Below are 22,226 nucleotides of genomic sequence, written 5' to 3' on the forward strand. Positions count from 1 at the left end.
AAGGTTCGGTGGGTACCCCTTCCTGCCTGTGTCTGCCTCGGTCAAGCACCGCTTGCCTCTCTTCCCAGACTTGTCAATAACGGGTCCGGTCCTACCTCAGTGATCCGGTCCTATGCAGACTTTCGAGAACAGCCTAGCTAAACAAGTGCTGCATAGCGTGCTAGCCAGGTTAGTTAACTCGCCAAGCTATTCCTGCCACCCCACGTGGAGTTGCTAGGGTAGCTCTCTTGTTTAATATATGTAGCGTTACGTCGCTTGGTTATTCTAAACAGACCTTGTTGCAGTCAAAGAGGCTATCTAGCCTAGCTTAGACTAAAACATCTCCTGGCTAAAGTCGGCTAGCATGCATAACTTCTGGTGAATGAAACTTCCTAGCTTTCCCCCAGGATTATGGCAACTCATTCCTATTTCCAATGGAGTGGGAGGGAGTGGAGGAAGCGGGGCTTGCATGCACCTCCGATAAGGAAGAAGCCCCCGAGCACTTGGCTTGGGTAACCCACGGAGCAGGGGGCCTTAGCACGGGTCTGAGACCAGTGCGCCCCTCCACAAAAACATGACTGTGACAACAGTACCTCCACATTTGGTTACGGCCAGAACGGGGTACTACATCAGCCATTGCCAGAGTCCGGGCTTTGTGCAGGCTATACAGTCTCAAGAAAGCACAACATATTTATTTATTTTATTCTACCTTTCTTTAAATAGGCAAGTCAGTTAAGAACAAAGTCTTATTCACAATGACGGCCTAGGAACAGTGGGTTAACTGCCTTGTTCAGGGGCAGAACGACAGATTTTTATCTTGTCAGCTCTGGATTTAATCTAGCAACATTTCGGTTACTGGCCCAAAGCTCTAACCACTAGGCTACCTGGCAGGTACCCAGGGTGAGAGTAATAGGTTTGCTCTCTGTCCACAAGGAGGCACCCCTCCCCATAGGTGGCTCATTTCTGTGATTCATTACTGATTTTTGCCTGTAGCTCACTAGTCCCTATGAGGCATAGCCACCGGAAGTAGGGGTGCTGAGGATGCTGCAGCACTCCCTGGAAAATCAAAAATAAATTAATAATAAGAATTTTTGCACTTTCTTTCACTTGGGGCGGGATTTCCTTTCCCCATAGTTGTGTTGTACCAAGAGTACCGACTGAAAAGGAATGTAAACTTATGACTATAACTACTGTTACTACCTGAAGGAGGTAAACGAGGTACAACACAACTATGGGGAAATGAATTAAAGGAACGAATCCGAGCCTCGGCTTATCACCTGTGGAAGGCTGGGCTTCCAGCCAGGCGCGGATTTCATTACCCTTGTCAGGCGTAAGTGCGACTCCCCATAGTTGTGTTGTACCTCGTTTCCCTGCTTCAGGGAACAGTAGTTATAGTCATAACATTACGTTTGCTGTTTGTTGAAGGTCTGCTTGATAAATGTCTAACACAGTGCATTGGGTGTGTTCCAGATACACATTTTCTTATTTTATACCTGTGTAAAAAATGTGTATGTTGAATGTGCTCACTTTCTCACACACACTCACTACCTGTCCTGTCTTCCAGAGATGTGGTACCTGCCTGTGCTGTTGTGTGGCTTCTTCCTGGTTCTCATCCCGCTGTGGGTGGTCATTGCCCGGCGCTCTCCTCCAATTAGAGAGGTCCTGAGGACTGGGTGGCAGCCCGTCATTGTAGCCATGTCCATCAGCAGGTAAAGGCCTGGGGCTTTCAACAATCTAATGTTATTCAATCAACATTCTATCAATGTTCTATTAATGATCTACAAAAGACTTCAAGGAGTCAACTGTGCAGTATACACACTTAAAGTGCATCTTGAAGGACTTAATCGCTTCCTCTTTCGTTACCTTTATCTCAACTGATTTGATATAACTGGACAAGTAAAATATACTTCTTAGTAGGCTTCCATGCACCATATCGCTTTCATCTATCCTCTCCTTTCAGATCAGTGCAGATCATTTAAAAAAAAAAACTTTATTATGACACCTTTCAGCTTTGGACATGTTAAGTGACGTTTGTGTCCCATTGTGTCCTTTTAAACCACAGTATCGGAGGCCTTATTCTGGACAAGACCGTGAGCGACCCGAACTTTGAGGGCATGGCGGTGTTCACCCCAGTAATCAACGGTGAGTGGACCGAACCTTACTCCTCAAACAAATGAAAGGCTGGGACCTGTGTGTATTTCAATGTTGATTGTTGAATAGTTCCTACTTCCTCCTAACTAACAAATATCCTCAAGAAACCACCCGATGAACAGCTGTCCCACTGGGAAAATACTGGTTGAATCAACGTCGTTTCCACGTCATTTCAAACAAGAAAATCAATGTGATGACATTGAATCAACATGGAAAACTGATTGGATTTGCAGAAAGTCAACATAAGGGCATGTAGTCTTATTTTCACCCAACTTTGAACCTAAATCCAATGATATGGTGACATTGTTGTTGATTTCACGATGAATTCGTGTTTGTTGACAACTCAACCAAATGTAAATCAAAACTAGAAGTTGAACTTACTTCTGTACCCAGTGGGGTATGGGAAAAACTAGAAACAGGTTTAACCTTTTTGCAATGCTGTTTACCATTACTAAATATGTCTCTCGTAAAACCACCATTAAATCTCATTTGTGCCCATGTTGGGAAATGGGTTTGAGTGAAGAAGCCATAGCTTAATTGGTCTCAAATTGTTATAAACAGAGCATCACTTTACTCATATGTCTGTTATCCTTAGCCTGTCCACTACTGTAACATATTATGTAAGCTTAAATGTAAAATCTGGTACTCTTTTCCCTCAAAGACAACATCTGGTTTTCTTGGTAGAGAGATATATGACGTATGTCAAAATAGATGGGAGTGGGATCTTGTCCTATTTAAACAGTCTTTGAAGTATGACAGTAAATTACTATAATTTGTGTGATTGTTTACAAAAGCACAGCGGCTTAATGCAAAGCATCTAAATGGCATCCACATGTATTTCATTAGTCATAAGTTGGTTCCACACAAGTTGCAGAGTGCCATGTCACTAAAGGCTTAGTCTGTGATATTTACAGCCATTTTTGATCATTTAAATTAGTGATATATACCCATTCATTGTGAAGAATATCACTTATAAATGCATTATGAGTCTTGAAAGCCATGACTACGAGGCCTCCCGAGATGTTCATTACTTATACGGAGTAAAAGGACACCAATTTAAACCACTCAGCAGTCTAGTCAGAACATCAGAGGGGAAGGAGGAAAGTATTGAAGTTCCCACATCTTCTGTAAATAAGACTCTTAGTATGGCGATGTTTGTTACCCATGGCTAGCCACCATCGCTGGAGAGGAATAACAATAGGGTTTACATAAGCCTGTTTAGAATGACAACTATGCACCCTCTGCTTCGGATTTCCTCTATACTGCATATTTTCCAGCCTCAGCTAGCGATACCAAAGGTTTTCGCTTTTATCTGCATTTCAAGACAGGAAGTACATTTGCATTGCCATTCAGTGTTTCTTTCACTCTCTTTCTCCCTCCATCCCTGTTTATGTCTCTCTCACCGCTCTCCCTCTCTCACAATCTCTCTCTTCCTCTCTTTCTCCTGACTCTCCAATCACTCTCTCCCTCTCCACCTCTCTCCGTTCCTCTCAACTCCATCCAATAATACGCAAGACTTAGCTGTAGGCTGTGGAAGCACGGCTGTTGAGAATGTAATTTTAAGAGCTATTGCAGGGAACTACAGCGAGACACGCTCAAGGCTATTAGGCATGTTTGTATTCCTCTCGGAGAGACACGCTCAAGGCTATTAGGCATGTTTGTATTCCTCTCGGAGAGACACGCTCAAGGCTATTAGGCATGTTTGTATTCCTCTCGGAGAGACACGCTCAAGGCTATTAGGCATGTTTGTATTCCTCTCGGAGAGACACGCTCAAGGCTATTAGGCATGTTTGTATTCCTCTCGGAGAGACACGCTCAAGGCTATTAGGCATGTTTGTATTCCTCTCGGAGAGACACGCTCAAGGCTATTAGGCATGTTTGTATTCCTCTCGGAGAGATGCGCTCAAGGCATTAAAATATGCATTCATCATCCCATCACATGTTTCTGAGTGAGGATGTTGTTAGGATTATAAGGACGATATTGAGTTTCTCACGACTGGATGATACAAACGATTAAGTAGAGGAACTGTTATTGAAGTCTGCATTGACGTGCAGTCTTCAACAACACCTGTGGCGTTGTGCTTGCTACCACGCTTTTAATACTTCTCTGATTTGAAGAGAAGCAGTATAATCTCATTGATACAAGATCATGCTCTCTCTTTGCACAAACTCACTTTAAAGATATGCCATTACAGTTACAGCCGAATGAGCCCTACTTGATGAACTATAAAAAGTTGCAGAAAACCAAAACTACCTACAATTACCTTAAAGATGCTTCATAACCTTGAAAATACCTCTAATTTATTAAACCCAGAGCTCAAGCCTAAATTTGTGACAGACAATTTCGACAAATGATCCCAGAAAAAAACACTAACCTCTATTTCCAATGATTGTTCTGTTCCATCCCTTCACCCAGGTGTGGGAGGTAACTTGGTGGCCATCCAGGCCAGCCGAATCTCCACCTACCTCCACTACTGGAGCATGCCTGGGACCCTGCCCTCCAAGATGGCACAACACTGGCCTGGCCCCTGCCTGACCTTCTGCTCCTCAGGTCAGCAGTCAAAACACATTTCAACTTCAAACACACACATACAGTTGAAGTCGGAAGTTTACATACACTTAGGTTGGAGTCATTAAAACTTATTTTTTCAACCACTCCACAAATTTCTTGTTAACAAACGACAGTTTTGGCAAGTCGGTTAGGACATCTACTTTGTGCATGACAAGTAATTTTTCCAACAATTGTTTACAGACTGATCACTTCACTTATAACTCACTGTATCACAATTCCAGTGGGTCAGAAGTTTACATACACTAAGTTGACTGTGACTCTAAACAGCTTGAAAAATTCCAGAAAACAATGGCATAACTTTAGAAGCTTCTGATAAGCTAATTGACATAATTTGAGTCAATTGGAGGTGTATCTGTGGATGTATTTCAAGGCCTACCTTCAAACTCAGTGCCTCTTTGCTTGACATCATGGGAAAATCAAAAGAAATCAGCCAAGACCTCCACAAGTCTGGTTCATCCTTGGGAGCAATTTCCAAACGCCTGAAGGTACCACGCTCATCTGTACAAACAATAGTACACAAGTATAAACACCATGGTACCACGCAGTCGTCATACCGCTCAGGAAGGAGACTGTCTTCTGTCTCTTAGAGATGAACGTACTTTGGTGCGAAAGTGCAAATCAATCCCAGAACAACAGCAAAGGACCTTGTGAAGATGCTGGAGGAAACTGGTGCAAAAGTATCTATATCCACAGTAAAACGAGTCCTATATCGACATAACCTGAAAGGCCGCTCAGCAAGGAAGAAGCCACTGCTCCAAAACCGCCATAAAAAAGCCAGACTACGGTTTGCAACGGCACATGGGGACAAAGACCATACTTTTTGGAGAAATGTCCTCTGGTCTGATGAAACAAAAATAGAACTGTTTGGCCATAATGACCATCATTATGTTTGGAGGCAAAGCCCTGATCTCAATCCTATAGAAAATTTGTGGGCAGAACTGAAAAAGCGTGTGCGAGCAAGGAGGCTTACAAACCTGACTCAGTTACACAAGATCTGTCAGGAGGAATGGGCCAAAATTCACTCAACTTACTGTGGGAAGCTTGTGGAATGCAACCCAAAACATTTGACCCCAGTTCAACAATTTAAAGGCAATGCTACCAAATACTAATTGAGTGTATGTAAACTTCTGACCCACTGGGAAAGTGATGAAAGAAATAAAAGCTGAAATAAATAATTCTCTCTACTATTATTCTGACATTTCACATTCTTAAAATAAAGTGGTGATCCTAACTGACCTAAGACCGGTAATGTTTACTAGGATTAAATGTCAGGAATTGTGAAAAACTGAGTTTAAATGTATTTGGCTAAGGTGTATGTAAACTTCCGACTTCAACTGTAAATACAGATTGTTAAATACCCACACGAACACACAACGTGACACAACACTGCCCTGACCCTTGCCTGACCTTCAGCTCCTCAGCTAACCAGCCAAAACAAACTTCAAAAGTAGCACAAACAAGCACCGGGGGGGGGGGGGGGGGGGGGGGGGCAAGGGAACAGTGCTCCACCACCTTAGGATAGGTGAAAGCATTTTTGTTGAATTGATTTTGGAATTGAAAGGCAACCAGTTATGGGAAAAATGTATTCACTTACAGTACAAAATCCCAATTTGACTACTGCACACATCCACACACAATCTTACTTACCCATAGCAGTTGTCTTGCACACTTCCTCCGACCTAGACAGTAAAAAGATAGTTAACTTTTTAAAGTTTTAGATTCTTTTTAATTTACCTATCGTGTCATTTAATCCAAAACGTTTTTAAGTCCTCTAAGTTTCCTGTTTACATCCACAGGGGTCAACTCCAAGTCAGCCAGAGTTCTGGTCTTCCTGGTGGTTCCGGGTCACCTGCTCTTCCTCTACACCATCCACTTACTGAAGGGCGGCCATGGTGCCCTCACGTCTGCCTTCGTCTGCCTTTACCTGTGTGCAGCCCTGCTACAGGTCAGAGGTCAAATACACTGCTCAAAAAAATAAAGGGAACACTTAAACAACACAATGTAAATCCAAGTCAATCACACTTCTGTGAAATCAAACTGTCCACTTAGGAAGCAACACTGATTGACAATAAATTTCACATGCTGTTGTGCAAATGGAATAGACAAAAGGTGGAAATTATAGGCAATTAGCAAGACACCCCTAAAAAAGGAGTGATTCTGCAGGTGGTGACCACAGATCACTTCTCAGTTCCTATGCTTCCTGGCTGATGTTTTGATCACTTTTGAATGCTGGCGGTGCTCTCACTCTAGTGGTAGCATGAGACGGAGTCTACAACCCACACAAGTGGCTCAGGTAGTGCAGTTCATCCAGGATGGCACATCAATGCGAGCTGTGGCAAAAAGGTTTGCTGTGTCTGTCAGCGTAGTGTCCAGAGCATGGAGGCGCTACCAGGAGACAGGCCAGTACATCAGGAGACGTGGAGGAGGCCGTAGGAGGGCAACAACCCAGCAGCAGGACCGCTACCTCCGCCTTAGTGCAAGGAGGTGCACTGCCAGCGCCCTGCAAAATAACCTCCAGCAGGCCACAAATGTGCATGTGTCAGCATATGGTCTCACAAGGGGTCTGAGGATCTCATCTCGGTACCTAATGGCAGTCAGGCTACCTCTGGCGAGCACATGGAGGGCTGTGCGGCCCCACAAAGAAATGCCACCCCACACCATGACTGACCCATCGCCAAACCGGTCATGCTGGAGGATGTTGCAGGCAGCAGAACGTTCTCCACGGCGTCTCCAGACTCTGTCACGTCTGTCACATGTGCTCAGTGTGAACCTGCTTTCATCTGTGAAGAGCACAGGGCGCCAGTGGCGAATTTGCCAATCTTGGTGTTCTCTGGCAAATGTCAAACGTCCTGCACGGTGTTGGGCTGTAAGCACAACCCCCACCTGTGGACGTCGGGCCCTCATACCACCCTCATGGAGTCTGTTTCTGACCATTTGAGCAGACACATGCACATTTGTGGCCTGCTGGAGGTCATTTTGCAGGGCGCTGGCAGTGCACCTCCTTGCACAAAGGCGGAGGTAGCGGTCCTGCTGCTGGGTTGTTGCCCTCCTACGGCCTCCTCCACGTCTCCTAATGTACTGGCCTGTCTCCTGGTAGCGTTTAAGTGTTCCCTTTATTTTTTTGAGCAGTGTATATATGTACCACAGACATTAAACTAGCTAAACCATAGACTGTATACAACTCCTACTGTAACAGCTGACATACTGTACATTGAAAAATCTATAAATAAACAAATATCACAAGAATAGCTGACATATGGACATAATAATTCATTAGAGTGCAATTATTTATTTAGATTTTTGGGTCTATAACTAAACTTCAATGATAGAAACCAAATAGGAATCGTATAGAAATGATAATGGTGCTTTTTCAGTGCGGCCTTTGGGGCAAAATGAGTTTCACACCCCTGTGTTAGTTATAGTATTTTATTCTATATCATTTAATTGAACATAGTTATTCCATAGTGACACACTGCAAAAAGAAAGTAGGACACCTTTAATGCCATAAACCTGTGAACTTTGTGAAAAAGTTAGGTCAGTTTCATGGAGGAGTGCTTATTTTCTCTACCCCTCTTTTTTGTTTGGATCTCGCACATTAAGGAGGGTTTGAGTCGAGGGAATCATAGGCGTACACTAAGAAAATAATTTGGATGACTTTATCACGTCAAGATAAACAACGGCCTTAGTAGAAATGTTTCCTAAAAAAAAGTTTTTCAGCCCTCTTGCTTGGCCAAACTCCAGCGCTGCAATTCAAACCACATGTTGCTGAAACAGGTCGACCGACAGACTGACACGTCTGTTTAGAACACAACGGTGTTTTAGTCCTGCCGTTTATCACATCAAACTGTCTTTTTCAGTACAGTTGAAATGACCAGTGTCGTCATTTGCAACTTTTTAGTGTTAACTTGATAGCTGCTTATCAGTAGGGGACATACAAATATAATTATACACAGTATACAGCAACAGACAGATGTGGCTTACAAAAACCATATGTGATATAAATGTGCTGACTTGTACAAGAGCACATGTGTAATAGTAACTATCTAAACCTAGACCGTATAAAAACAAGATCTAAACCAAGAGGCAATGGAATGATTACTGCTCAATAAAGAGTCAAGGATTGGGTTTGACTAAAGTCCAGCATACACAGTGGGTTGTCAGGCCCAGTGTTGCCAAATTACTGTATCAGTTCTTCTTCTCAGCATTGCTCCATGCACATAACCAAAGCTTAATCGTTCAGTTCAAACCAGTATGAACATAACAACTGCATAAAATGGAACAAAGGAGCGCTTGTTAAGTAATACAGTTGAAGTCGGAAGTTTACATACACCTTAGCCAAATACATTTAAAATCAGTTTTTCCACAATTAATGACATTTAATCCTAGTAAAGATTCCCTGTCTTAGGTCAGTTAGGATCACCACTTTATTTTAAGAATGTGAAAGGTCAGAATAATAGTAGAGAGAATGATTTACTTCAGCTTTTATTTCTTTCATCACATTCCCAGTGGGTCAGAAGTTTACATACACTCAATTAGTATTTGGTAGCATTGCCTTTAAATTGTTTAACTTGGGTCAAACGTTTTGGGTAGCCTTCCACAAGCTTTCCACAATAAGTTGGGTGAATTTTGGCCCATTCCTCCTGACAGAGCTGGTGTAACTGAGTCAGGTTTGTAGGCCTCCTTGCTTGCATATGCTCTTTCAGTTCTTTCCACAAACTCTCTATAGGATTGAGGTCAGGGCTTTGTGATGGCCACTCCACTACCTTTACTTTGTTGTCCTTAATTAAGCCATTTTGCCACAACTTTGGAAGTATGCTTGGGGTCAACGTCTAGTTGGAAGATCCATTTGCGACCAATCTTTAACTTCCTGACTGATGTCTTGAGATGTTGCTTCAATATATCCACATAATTTTCCTACCTCATGATGCCATCTATTTTGTGAAGTGCACCAGTCCCTCCTGCAGCAAAGCACCCCCACAACATGATGCTGCCACCCCAGTGCTTCACGGTTGGGATGGTGTTCTTCGGCTTGCAAGCCTCTCCCTTTTTCCTCCAAATATAACGATGGTCATTATGGCCAAACAGTTATATTTTTGTTTCATCAGACCAGAGGACATTGCTCCAAAAAGTACGGTCTTTGTCCCCATGTGCAGTTGCAAACCGTAGTCTGGCTTTTTTATGGCAGTTTTGAAGCAGTGGCTTTTTCCTTGCTGAGCGGCCTTTCAGGTTATGTCGATACAGGACTCGTTTTACTGTGGATATAGATACTTTGTACCTGTTTCCTTCAGCATCTTCACAAGGTCCTTTGCTGTTGTTCTGGGATTGATTTGAACTTTTCGCACCAAAGTACAATCATCTCTAGGAGACAGAACATGTCTCATTTCTGAGCGGTATGACAGCTGCGTGGTCCCATGGTGTTTATACTCGGGTACTATTGTTTGTACAGATGAACGTGGTACCTTCAGGCGTTTGGAAATTGCTCCCAAGGATGAATCAGACTTGTGGAGGTCTACAATTATTTTCTGAGGTCTTGGCTGATTTCCCCATGATGTCAAGCAAAGAAGCACTGAGTTTGAAGGTAGGCCTTGAAATACATCCACAGATACACCTCCAATTGACTCAAATGATGTCAATTAGCCTATTAGAAGCTTCTAAAGCCATGACATAATTTTCTGGAATTTTCCAAGCTGTTTAAAGGCACAGTCAACTTAGTGTATGTAAACTTCTGACCCATTGGAATTGTGATACAGTGAATTATATGGGAAATAATCTGTCTGTAAACAATTGTTGGAAAAATGACTTGTGTCATGCACAAATTAGATGTCCTAACTGACTTGCCAAAGCTATATTTTGTTAAAACTTCTTATGGCTGCAATCCCGTTAACGGGATGATATGACAACAGCCAGTGAAAGTGCAGGGCGCCAAATTCAAACAGAAATCTCATAATTAAAATTCCTCAAACATACATGTGTCTTATACCATTTTAAAGGTAATCTTGTTGTTAATCCCACCAAAGGGTCTAATTTCAAATAGGCTTTACAGCGAAAGCACCACAAACGATTATGTTAGGTCACCGCAAAATCACAGACAAACACAGTAATTTTTCCAGGCAAAGACAGGAGTCACAAAAAGCAGAAAGAGATAAAATGAATCACTAACCTTTGATGATCTTCATCAGATGACACTCATAGGACTTCATGTTACACAATACATATATGTTTTGTTAGATAAAGTTCATATTTATATCCCAAAACCTCAGTTTACATTGGCGCCATGTTCAGAAATGCCTCCAAAATATCCGGAGAAATTGCAGAGCCACGTTAAATAACATAAATACTCATCATAAACTTTGATAAAAGATACATGTTTTACATAGAATTAAAGATATCCTTGTTCTTATGCAACCGCTGTGTCAGATTTCAAAAAGCTTTACGGCAAAAGAACAATATTCAATAATCTGAGAACAGCGTTCTGCCACAAAAGGAAGCCATACAGTTACCCGCCAAATTGTGCAGTCAACAAAATTCATAAAAAGCATTATAAATCTTCACTTAACTTTGCTGATCTTCGTCGGAATGCACTCCCAGGACTCCCACAAGAAATGTTCGTTTTGTTCGGTAATGTCCATCATTTATGTCCAAATAGCTATTTTTGTTAGCGTGTTTGGTAAATAAATCCAAAGTCAGAAAGCGCGTTCACTAAAAGCTGACGAAATGTCAAAAGGTTCCGTAACAGTCAGTAGAAACATGTCAAACGATGTATTGAATCAATCTTTAGAATGTTTAACATAAATCTTCAGTAACGTTCCAACCGGAGAATTACATTGACTTCAGATGTGCGATGGAACAGAGCTCCCTTTCATGTGAACGCGCATGGTCAGGTCATGGCAGACCTGACTCATTCCTGTCTCCTTCAGACCCACTTCACAGTAGAGGCATCAGACAAGGTTCTGCAGACTGTTGACATCTAGTGGAAGCCGTAGGGAGTGCAAACTCATCCATATCCCACTGTGTATTCAATAGGGTCTTGGTTGAAAATCGACCAACCTCAGAATTCCCACTTCCTGTTTGGATTTTTTCTCAGGTTTTTGCCTGCCATATGTGTTCTGTTATACTCACAGACATCATTCAAACAGTTTTAGAAACTTCAGAGTGGTTTCTATCCAATATGAATAATATACAAATATTAGCAACTGGGACTGAGGAGCAGGCAGTTTACTATGGGCACCTCTGTGCACCTTTCATCCAAGCTACTCAATACTGCAGGCATAAGAAGTTAACAAGAACTTTGTGGAGTGGTTGAAAAAACAAATTTTAATGACCCCAACCTAAGTGTATGTAAACTTCCGACTTCAACTGTAGATGTCCGACAAGAGGTGCCATTTGAAAATGGGGATGAATGCTTGCACAAGTAAAAATAAGTTGATGCTAGTAGTGTGAAGAATACATTTGTTTTTGTATGTGAACCCTTTGGAATTCCTGAATTTATGCATAAATTGGTCGTCAAATTTGATCTTATCTTCATCTAAATAACAACAATAGACAAATCAAATGTATTTATATTGCCCTTTTTACATCAGCTGATATCTCAAAGTGCTGTACATAAACCCAGCCTAAAACCCCTAACAGCAAGCAATGCAGGTGGCTAGGAAAAACTCCCTAAAAAGGCCAAAACCTAGGAAGAAATCTAGAGAGGAACCAGGCTATGAGGGGTGGCCAGTCCTCTTCTGGCTGTGCCGGGTGGAGATTATAACAGAACATGGCCAAGATGTTCAAATGTTCATAAATGACCAGCATGGTCAAATAATAATAATCACAGTAGTTGTCGAGGGTGCAACAAGTCAGCACCTCAGGAGTAAATGTCAGTTGGCTTTTCATAGCCGATCATTAAGAGTATCTCTACCGCTCCTGCTGTCTCTAGAGAGTTGAAAACAGCAGGTCTGGGACAGGTAGCACGTCCGGTGAACAGGTCAGGGTTCCATAGCCGCAGACAGAACAGTTGAAACTGGAGCAGCACCATGGCCAGGTGGACTGGGGACAGCAAGGAGTCATCATGCCAGGTAGTCCTGAGGCATTTTGTGCGCTTAAACTAATAACACACAAATTATTGTATTTTTTTTGTCTATATTGAATACATAATTTAAACATTCACAGTGTAGGTTGGAAAACGTATGTGAACCCTAGGCTAAAGATAATTGGAGTCAGGAGTCAGCTAACCTGGAGTCCAATCAATGAGACAAAATTGGAGATGTTGGTTAGAGCTGCCTTGCCCTATAAAAAACACTCACAAAATTTGAGTTTGCTATTCACAAGAAGCATTGCCTGATGTGAACCATGCCTCTAACAAAATAGATCTCAGAAGACCTAAGATTAAGAATTGTTGACTTGCATAAAGCTGGAAAAGTGTTACAAAAGTATCTCTAAAAGCCTTGATGTTCATCAGTCCACGATAAGACAAATTGTCTATAAATGGAGAAAGTTCAGCACTGTTGCTACTCTCCCTAGGAGTGGCCATCCTGCAAAGATGACTGCAAGAGGACAGCGCAGAATGCTCAATGAGGTTAAGAAGAATCCTAGAGTGTCAGCTAAAGACTTACAGAAATCTCTGGAACATGCTAACATCTCTGTTGACGAGTCTACAATATGTAAAACACTAAACAAGAATGGTGTTCATGGGAGGACACCACGGAAGAAGCCACTGCTGTCCCCAAAAAACATTGCTGCACATCTAAAGTTTTCAAAAGTGCACCTGGATGTTCCACAGTGCTACTGGCAAAATATTCTGTGGACGGATGAAACTACAGTTGAGTTGTTTGGAAGGGACACACAAGAATATGTGTGGAGAAAAAAAAGGCACAGCACACCAACATCAAAAGCTCATCCCAACTGTAAAGTATGGTGGAGGGAGCATCATGGTTTGGGGCTGCTTTGCTGACTCAGGGCCTGGACAGCTTGCTGTCATCGATGGAAAAATGAATTCCCAAGTTTATCCAGACATTTTGCAGGAGAATGTTAGGCTGTCAGCCAAGAAGTTGGGTGATGCAACAGGACAATGACCCAAAACACAGAAGTAAATCAACAACAGAATGGCTTCAACAGAAGAAAATATGCCTTCTGGAGTGGCCCAGTCAAAGTCCTGACCTCAACCCGATTGAGATGCTGTGGCATGACCTCAAGAGAGCAGTTCACACCAGACATCCCAAGAATATTGCTGAACTGAAACAGTTTTGTAAAGAGGTGGTCCAAAATTCCTCCTGCCCGTTGTGCAGGTCTGATCCGCAACTACAGAAAACGTTTGGTTGAGGCTATTGCTGCCAAAGGAGGGTCAACTAGTTATTAAATCCAAGGGTTCACATACTTTTTCCACCCTACACTGTGAATGTTTATATGGTGTGTTCAATAAAGACATGAAAACGTATAATTGTTTGTGTGTTATCAGTTTAAGCAGACCGTGTTTGTCTATTGTTGTGACCTAGATGAAGTTCAGATCAAATTTTATGACCGATTTATGCAGAAATCCAGGTATTTCCAAAGAGTTCACATACTTTTTTCTTGCCACTGTAATGTGTTTATTGTTATTCACAGGTGGTGATTCTGCTGTACACGGCTGACCTGATGGTGCGCTGGATGTGGCGGCGGGGGCTGGACCCGGACAACTACTCTATCCCGTACCTCACAGCTCTGGGGGACCTGTTGGGGACCGGCTTCCTGGCCCTGACATTCAGAGCCGTTCTATTGGGCATTTCCTCTGGGATGAAGGGGGTTTGAGAGAAGGGGCTAATCCATCAGCCTATTTCTGTCCAACATGGTCTTATTGAAAACATTAAAATAGAGACATTTAGCTATTGTAGTTATATGTCAGTTATGCTGACGTATTATATGTTGTTCTGTTCATCCATAAGCAACTCTGTTCAGGTCATATTTAAGTGATAATGCCCCGAGAAGCCAATGTTCAGAGGATATATTGGCAGGGATGTTGTTAGGCTCGAGACGAAATGCCACTACATCCTCCAAACACCGGCTTCGAGGACATTATCACTTTTATACAACAGGTTACCAACATATTCATATAATGATTGACATATATTCATTAACAATGTAATTTTTATGAATTTATTCATACCATTTCATCCTTCCACAAGATATAATCCGGACACAAATCTAAAGTTGCTACCCAAGCTGTTCTATCGGTTCAGTTGCCAGAGACGCGACCCAGTCGTTCGTTCTAAATGTTCCACTGCCATACTGGCTGGCAACGTTCTTATCCCTTGTTTGCTAGCTAGCCAATTAGTACTAATTTACGGTCACGTCAAAAAGTGCTGCCAGAACAACAGCAAAGTAGCTGCATTTGCATTTGTTTAAGCTGTTTTCAAAATACATTTATTTGGTTACATCCATAACAATAAGCTAATGAGGCACGATTTCCCCTGACATAGAAAATGTGCTCACTCGTCAGGCCACTGTTGTTCAGAGGAGCTAGCCAACAACACAGCTAACACAATCACTTCAAACTGAAGCTGGAAAGCCTGAAAACTAGCTGCACTTGGTTTCATTTGACCTTGTTTCAATTTACATTTATTTGTATATAACCATAAAATGATGCCAGCTGATTCATGATTTCGACTGGCTAAGAAACGCTGCCCGTCTCGTCCCGTTCATTACTATGGGACAGCTGATGATCAAATTTGAATATTGAAACAATATTGCAAAATGTCGGAGAGAGACAGCAAGGTTTATACAAATCTCCGCTGTTGAAAACGAAATGTTAGTCTAAAAGAAATGTGAGATCATGTCTAGATGCTTTTTATAGTGGAGATCAAGTTTATAAATTGCTTGGCTGGGTTGATGAGACAATGGATTGCGCAGTCAGAAGGTAAGGAGTAAATAGACATTTTAACTTTATATCTGTCAGATTTAGCCAGTGGTAACTTGTGGAATAGACACAGGCTGGAATGCTGTTTTAACCAATCAGCATTCAGGATTAGACCCACCCGTTGTATAAACTACTGTATGCAAGTGGCTGGATTTAAGAAGTGAGGGAGAAAAGATTCAACAACATAGCTTACCGACAACCACCAAGCTTGACTTCACATAGTCTTAAGTCTCCGATAACGAATGAATGCTGCTGGGCCTCCCAAGTGGCTAGCGATCTAAGGCACTGCATCACTACAGATCCTGGTTCGATCCCAGGCTGTGTCGCAGCCGGCCGCGACCGGGAGACCCATGAGGCAGTGCACAATTGGCCCAGCATCGTCCTGGTTAGGGGAGGGTTTGGCCAGCCGAGGTGTCCTTGTCCCATTGCGCTCAAGCTCTGACGCAATGCATGCTGACACGGTCTCCAGGTGTTTCTTCCGACACATTGGTGTGGTTGGCTTCTGGGTTAAGCAAGCAGTGTGTCAAGAAGCAGTGCGGCTTGGCGGGGTCGTGTTTCGGAAGATGCACGACTCTTGACCTTCACCTCTCCCGAGTCTGTACGGCAGTTGCAGCGATGGGAAAAGAAAATAAATATTATTTTAAAAAATAAATAAAAATAATGCTGCTAAGGGAGTACCTGTATACTGTAACTCGATATGCTTTGAGCACCCAATAACCATATAGATGCTAACTGTTGAGAAGTGCTCTGATGTCTGTAAATGCTTCATAGTAAACTGGCAAATGCACTGTACTGAAGCAATAATGTTGTCTGTACTTGTTTTGTTGACTGTCTATACATTTATATTCATGCTCAAAAATTGTCACAACTGCACTCTCTGGACGTACACAATATTAATCAATAGATGACATAGGTTGTATCCAGTGTCACAATTTCAATGATCAAGCACTGCTATTTTCAATTGTGCCTTCAACCCATTACTGTACAAGCTAGAGGAGTCATGATGCTTATTCGTCAGTTAGTCTGTCACATTTAATTGGTTTAAAAGTTAATGTTTGTATCTAAGACATACCACTGCTTGACATTGCTCACATTTCCCAATGATATTTTTTTTTGTGCATAAAATAAGTGTTATGATTTCTCTTCAAATAAATGGGCCCTTTTAAATAAATGAATACGCACTTTTAAATACAGGCTTCAATCATATTAGCTGTTCTGCATTGAGCATGACACTATGACTTCCATAAAAGATATCAATTGTATAGAATCGTACTTCAAATTGTACAGGACCCATGTTGACTTAGTATGTATGCTAATGACTCATCTGACTAGATCATACCTAGAGCAGGTTATTTTAGTAACACAATTACTTTGTTTCAATGTGTTCCTTTGTTGGAATAAAACCATTCACATACAAGGCCTGTCTTCCATTTTATGACCCCACTTATATTACAGGACAATCAATACGTCATGTGACTTTACAATGATTTTACAAAACCGATTAAAAAAAAAACATGACCTCACCACTAACACTCAAATGCGCGTCTTTGTGGCAGCCCTGTATTTCAACACTTCGGCACACATTGCATGTTGAGAAATAACTACTAAACTATCTCCACGTTTGAGTGGTGTGCAGAATCACTGATCTTCAAATCACCTTGCGTTCCAAACAATTACATCCTAAGTGATGTAGATGAGCAAATCGGTGCAAAAAGAGCATTGCTCAGGCCCATCCTCCGCAACACGGGCGGAGCTCGTCAGTCTCCACCTCCAGACCAGAATGTGCCCAGGGGATATACTGTAAATACCTGTGCTGAACACAGTTATCCCAACAGTTATTTCACACAATACGGTAAAATGCCAGTTACAACTGTGCAGATTTCCTAAAGCAATGCCTGTGCTGATGCTGTAGGTATAGAACCGTGTCGGGGTCAAGGTTCGTGGCTCTCAGCTGTGTGTGGAGCACATATAGTACACATACTGTAGAAGAATACACATACAGCACTCTTATAAAAAAAAAAAATATTCAGCTGTCCCCATATGAGAAACTGGATAACAGTCATTCAACTTCTTGCTAGCTAACCAGATGACACCTGCATCCCTAGCTGTATATAGCCACCGAAAAACATCATGAGGGGAAAAGGTCAGTCACTCACCTACTCCTCCAATTAGATTACATGACATCCTCCTAGCAGCTATATAGCTTATGTTAGGCTCCATGTTTTTAGCTCGGTACATAAATAGAAATCAGTCATTTGAAATAAATTCATTAGGTCCTAATCTATGGATTTCACATGACTGGGAATACAGATACATTTGTTGGTCACAGATACCTCAAAAAAAGGTAGGGGTGTGGATCAGAAAAACAGTCAGTATCTGGTGTGACCAACATTTGCCACAGGCAGATCAGCGCGACACATCTCCTTCGCATAGAGTTGATCAGGCTGTTGATTCTGGCCTATGGAATGTTGTCCCACTCCTCTTCAATGGCTGTGCAAAGTTGCTGGTTATTGGCAGGAACTGGAACACGCCAGTACATGTCAATCCAGAGCATCCCAAACATGCTCAATGGGTGACATGTCTGGTGAGTATGCAGGCCATGGAAGAACTGGGACATTTTCTGCTTCCAAGAATTGTGTGTAGATTCTTGTGACATGGGGCCGTGCATTACCATGCTGAAACATGAGGTAAAGGCGGCGGCTGAATGGTACGACAGTGGGCCTCAGAATCTCGTCACGGTATTTTGGGGCATTCAAATTGCCATAGATCAAATGCAATTGTGTTCGTTGTCCGTAGCTTATGCCTGCCCATACCATAACCCCACCGCCACCATGGGGCACTATGTTCACAACGTTGACATTAGCAAACTGCTCGCCCACACGACGACCGGGATTCATCCGTGAAGAGCACACTTCTCCAGCATGCCAGTGGCCATCGAAGGTGATCATTTGCACACAGGTCAGTTACGACGTTGAACTGCAGTCAGGTCAAGACCCTAGTGAGGATGACGAGCAAGCAGATGAGCTTTCCTGAGTTTGTTCAGAAATTCTTCGGTTGTGCAAACCCACAGTTTCATCAGCTGTCTGGGTGGTCTCAGACGATCCTGCAGGTGAAGAAGCCGGATGTGGAGGTCCTGTGCTGGCGTGGTTACACGTGGTCTGCAGTTGTGAGGCCGATTGGACATACTGCCAAATTCTCTAAAACGACATTAGAGGTGGCTTATGGTAGAGAAATTAACATTAAATTATCTGGCAACAGCTCTGGTGGACATTCCTGCAGTCAACATGTCAATTGCACACTCCCTCAAAACTTGAGACATCTGTGGCATTGTGTTGTGTGACAAAACTGCACATTTTAGTGGCCTTTTATTGTCCCCATCACAAGGTGCACCTGTGTAATGATCATGCTATTTAATCAGCTTCTTGATATGCCACACCTGTCAGACGGATGGCTTATCTTGGCAAAGAAGAAATGCTCACTTACAGGGATGTAAACAAATGTGTGCACAACATTTGGGATCTTTTATTTCAGCTCATGACATATGGGACCAACACTTTACAAGTTGCGTTGATATTTTTGTTCAATGGACATGAAACAATTCAACAACTTAAAGTCTATTGTTATCAAATTGACTGGAGCTGTTGTTGAACTGACAAGAGATTTGCTGAACCCAGTCAATTTGACAACAAGAGCCAGTCCGTCTTTTGTTGACCAATAAGAGGGCTGCACCATTAGAATGCAATTTTATGTCTCCTTTAAATGAATATTTTGGTGAAATTACATATTTAGATGTTTCTTTACATTGAAAGCAGTTTATAGACAAGGAGTCCACACTTTGGTTTTGTTAAACTACCCACTGCCAACAAATGTAATTTCTAGGTACTATCCCTTGTCTTAAGGCCTTCCCACACCGTACTTTGGATTCAGTCTTTTACAATTATTACATGTCACACTGTGTGATGTGACCAAATTAAAATCTTGATATCAACCTGGCCAGATTGTAGATTTGCTTCAGTTCTGTCATCACATTTTATGATTGGCTTACGAGGCTATGTCAACTGCAATGTAGCCTACATCAACTGGGCATGTCAAGCATGGCGTCAAAAGAACAACAAGCTGTTGCTGTGATGTTGGCGGTGTTTTGCCTTGAGAAACCCAAGAAAAAGGGTATGGACCCGTTTATAGCTGGGAACGAGGGCAGTATGGGCACGCCAGCATGGCGTCATTGGCCGTGTTCCTATTGGTCAGCCACCGGGATCGGCTCGTAACACCAGCCACACTACACGATGAAGGCCCAAAAAATTGGACACTGACAGAACTTGACGGAGCCTACGACCGCACGTAGTGGTACTTAAAATCGGCAGACCTAGGCCCTGTCATACTGAACGAGCCAAGACGTCCGACAATCATTTACGACCTAAGAATTTGCCTACGACGTGGGACTTTTTGTCTGGGACGGCAAAATCGTGGCATAAGATGGCTAAAATCGTACAGTCGGTGCGGGGCTTCAGGTATACTTTATCAGACAGGGCTCCAAGCCTCCAGGAGTGTCACTGTTGATACTAGCACAATGTCAAGAGTATCGACACGAAGACTGGTAATAATGATGCCTATCGTGACAGCTCATCTTTCATAACATTGGACACGACTCAGATTTGAGTGCAGTAAAAGTGCTCTCTTTCCATACTTCCTTTCAAAACAACTCCAAAACAGCTTGATTTTACCTCAACATTTCAAACATTCACACAGTAAATTCCACATATTGCACAGCTGGATACTTATCCTTGATGTCGACTGGTACAACAGCATTCCAGACAGGGACACACAAAAACAGCTGTGTTTATGTGTTGATTTGAATATGGCTGAAGTTATGGTAGGTATTCCAAATGTCTCAGTGTGATCTAACCGCAGTTTGTTGACATTGAGACGCAAATATCACAATAAATAAACGGTCTAATGATGGTTAATGTCGTGCTCTGTACACACCAGAGACACTCTCTACAGTACAAAGAAGACACTGATGTCAGTCACATTTCCAAAGGATGTCATAAGGCCCACACTCAAAGGCACTAATATGAAGACTTTCAGCACCCCTGTGAGATAAATATCACTTTCAGACAGCTTATGTTCCTCTTAGTCTGACTGTAGAATGGAACATTGTTGGTGACAATAGAAACTTTGAAAGAAAAAAAACGAAGTTTGTTGGTGGTGTCATAGAGTTTGGTCATTTTGAGTTAATGTGCACTATACCGTAGGTGCATTTTACACATACAAAGGCAACAGTTCAATCTCCAGTGGCTCATTGTTACAGTACAAAATAATTTGCCTAGTTTAGTCAACTTCTCCATCTTGAGAAAGTGTCCATTCCCGGTTGTGAGGACGTCTCATCTTAAAGCCACTCTTACCTTTGATATGAAAGATATCTTTAGTTAGTTGCTTAGAGTTCACCAGGTCAGTTCTCTCAGTAACAAGCATTATTGTGCTTTGGAGAGTCCCGGGATCCATGTTCAAATTGTCTGTAACAATTATCTTGAGCCCCCTGTCATAGGTTATACAAATGTTGTTATAAGCAACAGCTGCTAAAAGCCATACAAACAGCTTATATCAGCTGATATTTGACTACTTCAAGCTGCCACGACACAAGCAATAAGCTAGTGGGGACTGGGCACGACTTCATGCTTACAACTGCATTACCTAGTACTTATGACAGACGGTTCAAACGAAGCCTACTCCTACGAAAAGTTACTTCATCGAAACTTCAGGTACTCTGGCGTGGAGTAGTTGAACAGCAGGAAGTCCATGTGGTATAGGTTGTACAGCTTCTTCTGGTAGAAGGGGCTGATGCTGTGGAAGAACTGGGCGGCCATGTCTCCCGTAGTCCTGCTGCTCTTGGCTGAGGTGGGGAAGGTCACCTGGCCCTTCACCCCAGCAAGCTGCAGCACGTAGCGGGAGTCCTGCTCCAGCGTCTCGTACTTGCCCACCACATCATAGTGGATGAGGCAGGGGTGGCACAGCGAGTGCACCCGCTCCCAGTGCTCATTGAAGGGCTCCTCACGCTGCGTTGCCGGGTCCACCAGGTAGTACACAAATTCCTCAAAGGAGACGTCGTCGCCCCGCTCCAGCGCCTCGGCCTGCGGGTCAGGCCGATGCTGGCGGATGATCTTGGTGCCGTAGCGCTTGTGGAAAGCTGTGTTGTAGCTGCGTGTGAACTTGTTGCGGTAGGCCGAGACGAGCCGCTCAAAGGGCTCGCGCACAAACACAAACTTCAGGTAGGAGCGCAGCCGCTGGTTGATCTGGGAGGTGGGGTACTCAGAGAGGGTGCGTAAGTTGCCCGGCACGTGGGCCTCGTTGGCGGGAATGGCGAGGGGGTCGCGGTGGGGGCCAGCGGCGCCTGTCAGGACCATGAGAACTCGTTTCCAGTTGGTGCAGGCCACCTTGGGCACGTAGCAGTAGAGCAAGCCATGCTGGTCGTCCACAATGATGTGCTTGAGGTCCTCAGGGATGAGGACGCGGCGCTTGCGCGTGTACGAGTGGCAGGCGTCTTCCAGCAGCTCCCGCCGACCCTGGTGGGTCACCTGCACTGCCGACTGCTCCAGCTACAGGAGAAGAAAGGAGAGGATTCAGTGAGTATTCCAGGTAGTGACATAAAAA

At 43.0% G+C, this 22,226-nt stretch overlaps 2 protein-coding genes across 3 annotated transcripts in view; one reads left to right on the forward strand and one right to left on the reverse strand.

Annotated features, from left to right (window-relative positions):
- Positions 1-16,992, forward strand: part of LOC129841155 (solute carrier family 41 member 1-like) — a 31,528-nt gene extending 14,536 nt beyond the window's left edge. For both annotated transcript variants that reach the window (XM_055909298.1, XM_055909305.1), the window contains 5 exons: positions 1,544-1,688; positions 2,042-2,121; positions 4,547-4,681; positions 6,499-6,647; positions 14,288-16,992. In XM_055909298.1, coding sequence (XP_055765273.1) covers positions 1,544-1,688; positions 2,042-2,121; positions 4,547-4,681; positions 6,499-6,647; positions 14,288-14,470 — 692 coding nt within the window. In that variant the 3' untranslated portion in view covers positions 14,471-16,992. The remainder of the gene's footprint in view (positions 1-1,543; positions 1,689-2,041; positions 2,122-4,546; positions 4,682-6,498; positions 6,648-14,287) is intronic.
- A 2,073-nt stretch (positions 16,993-19,065) lies between these two features.
- The window catches only part of LOC129841168 (carbohydrate sulfotransferase 11-like), a 28,337-nt gene continuing 25,176 nt past the window's right edge, over positions 19,066-22,226 (reverse strand). The window contains exon 3 of the mRNA XM_055909318.1: positions 19,066-22,171. Within this exon, the coding sequence (XP_055765293.1) occupies positions 21,323-22,171 (849 nt within the window). The 3' untranslated portion in view covers positions 19,066-21,322. The remainder of the gene's footprint in view (positions 22,172-22,226) is intronic.

This window comes from Salvelinus fontinalis, chromosome 3, assembly GCF_029448725.1.
Source record: "Salvelinus fontinalis isolate EN_2023a chromosome 3, ASM2944872v1, whole genome shotgun sequence".
In the NCBI taxonomy this organism is placed as follows: Eukaryota; Metazoa; Chordata; class Actinopteri; order Salmoniformes; family Salmonidae; genus Salvelinus; species Salvelinus fontinalis.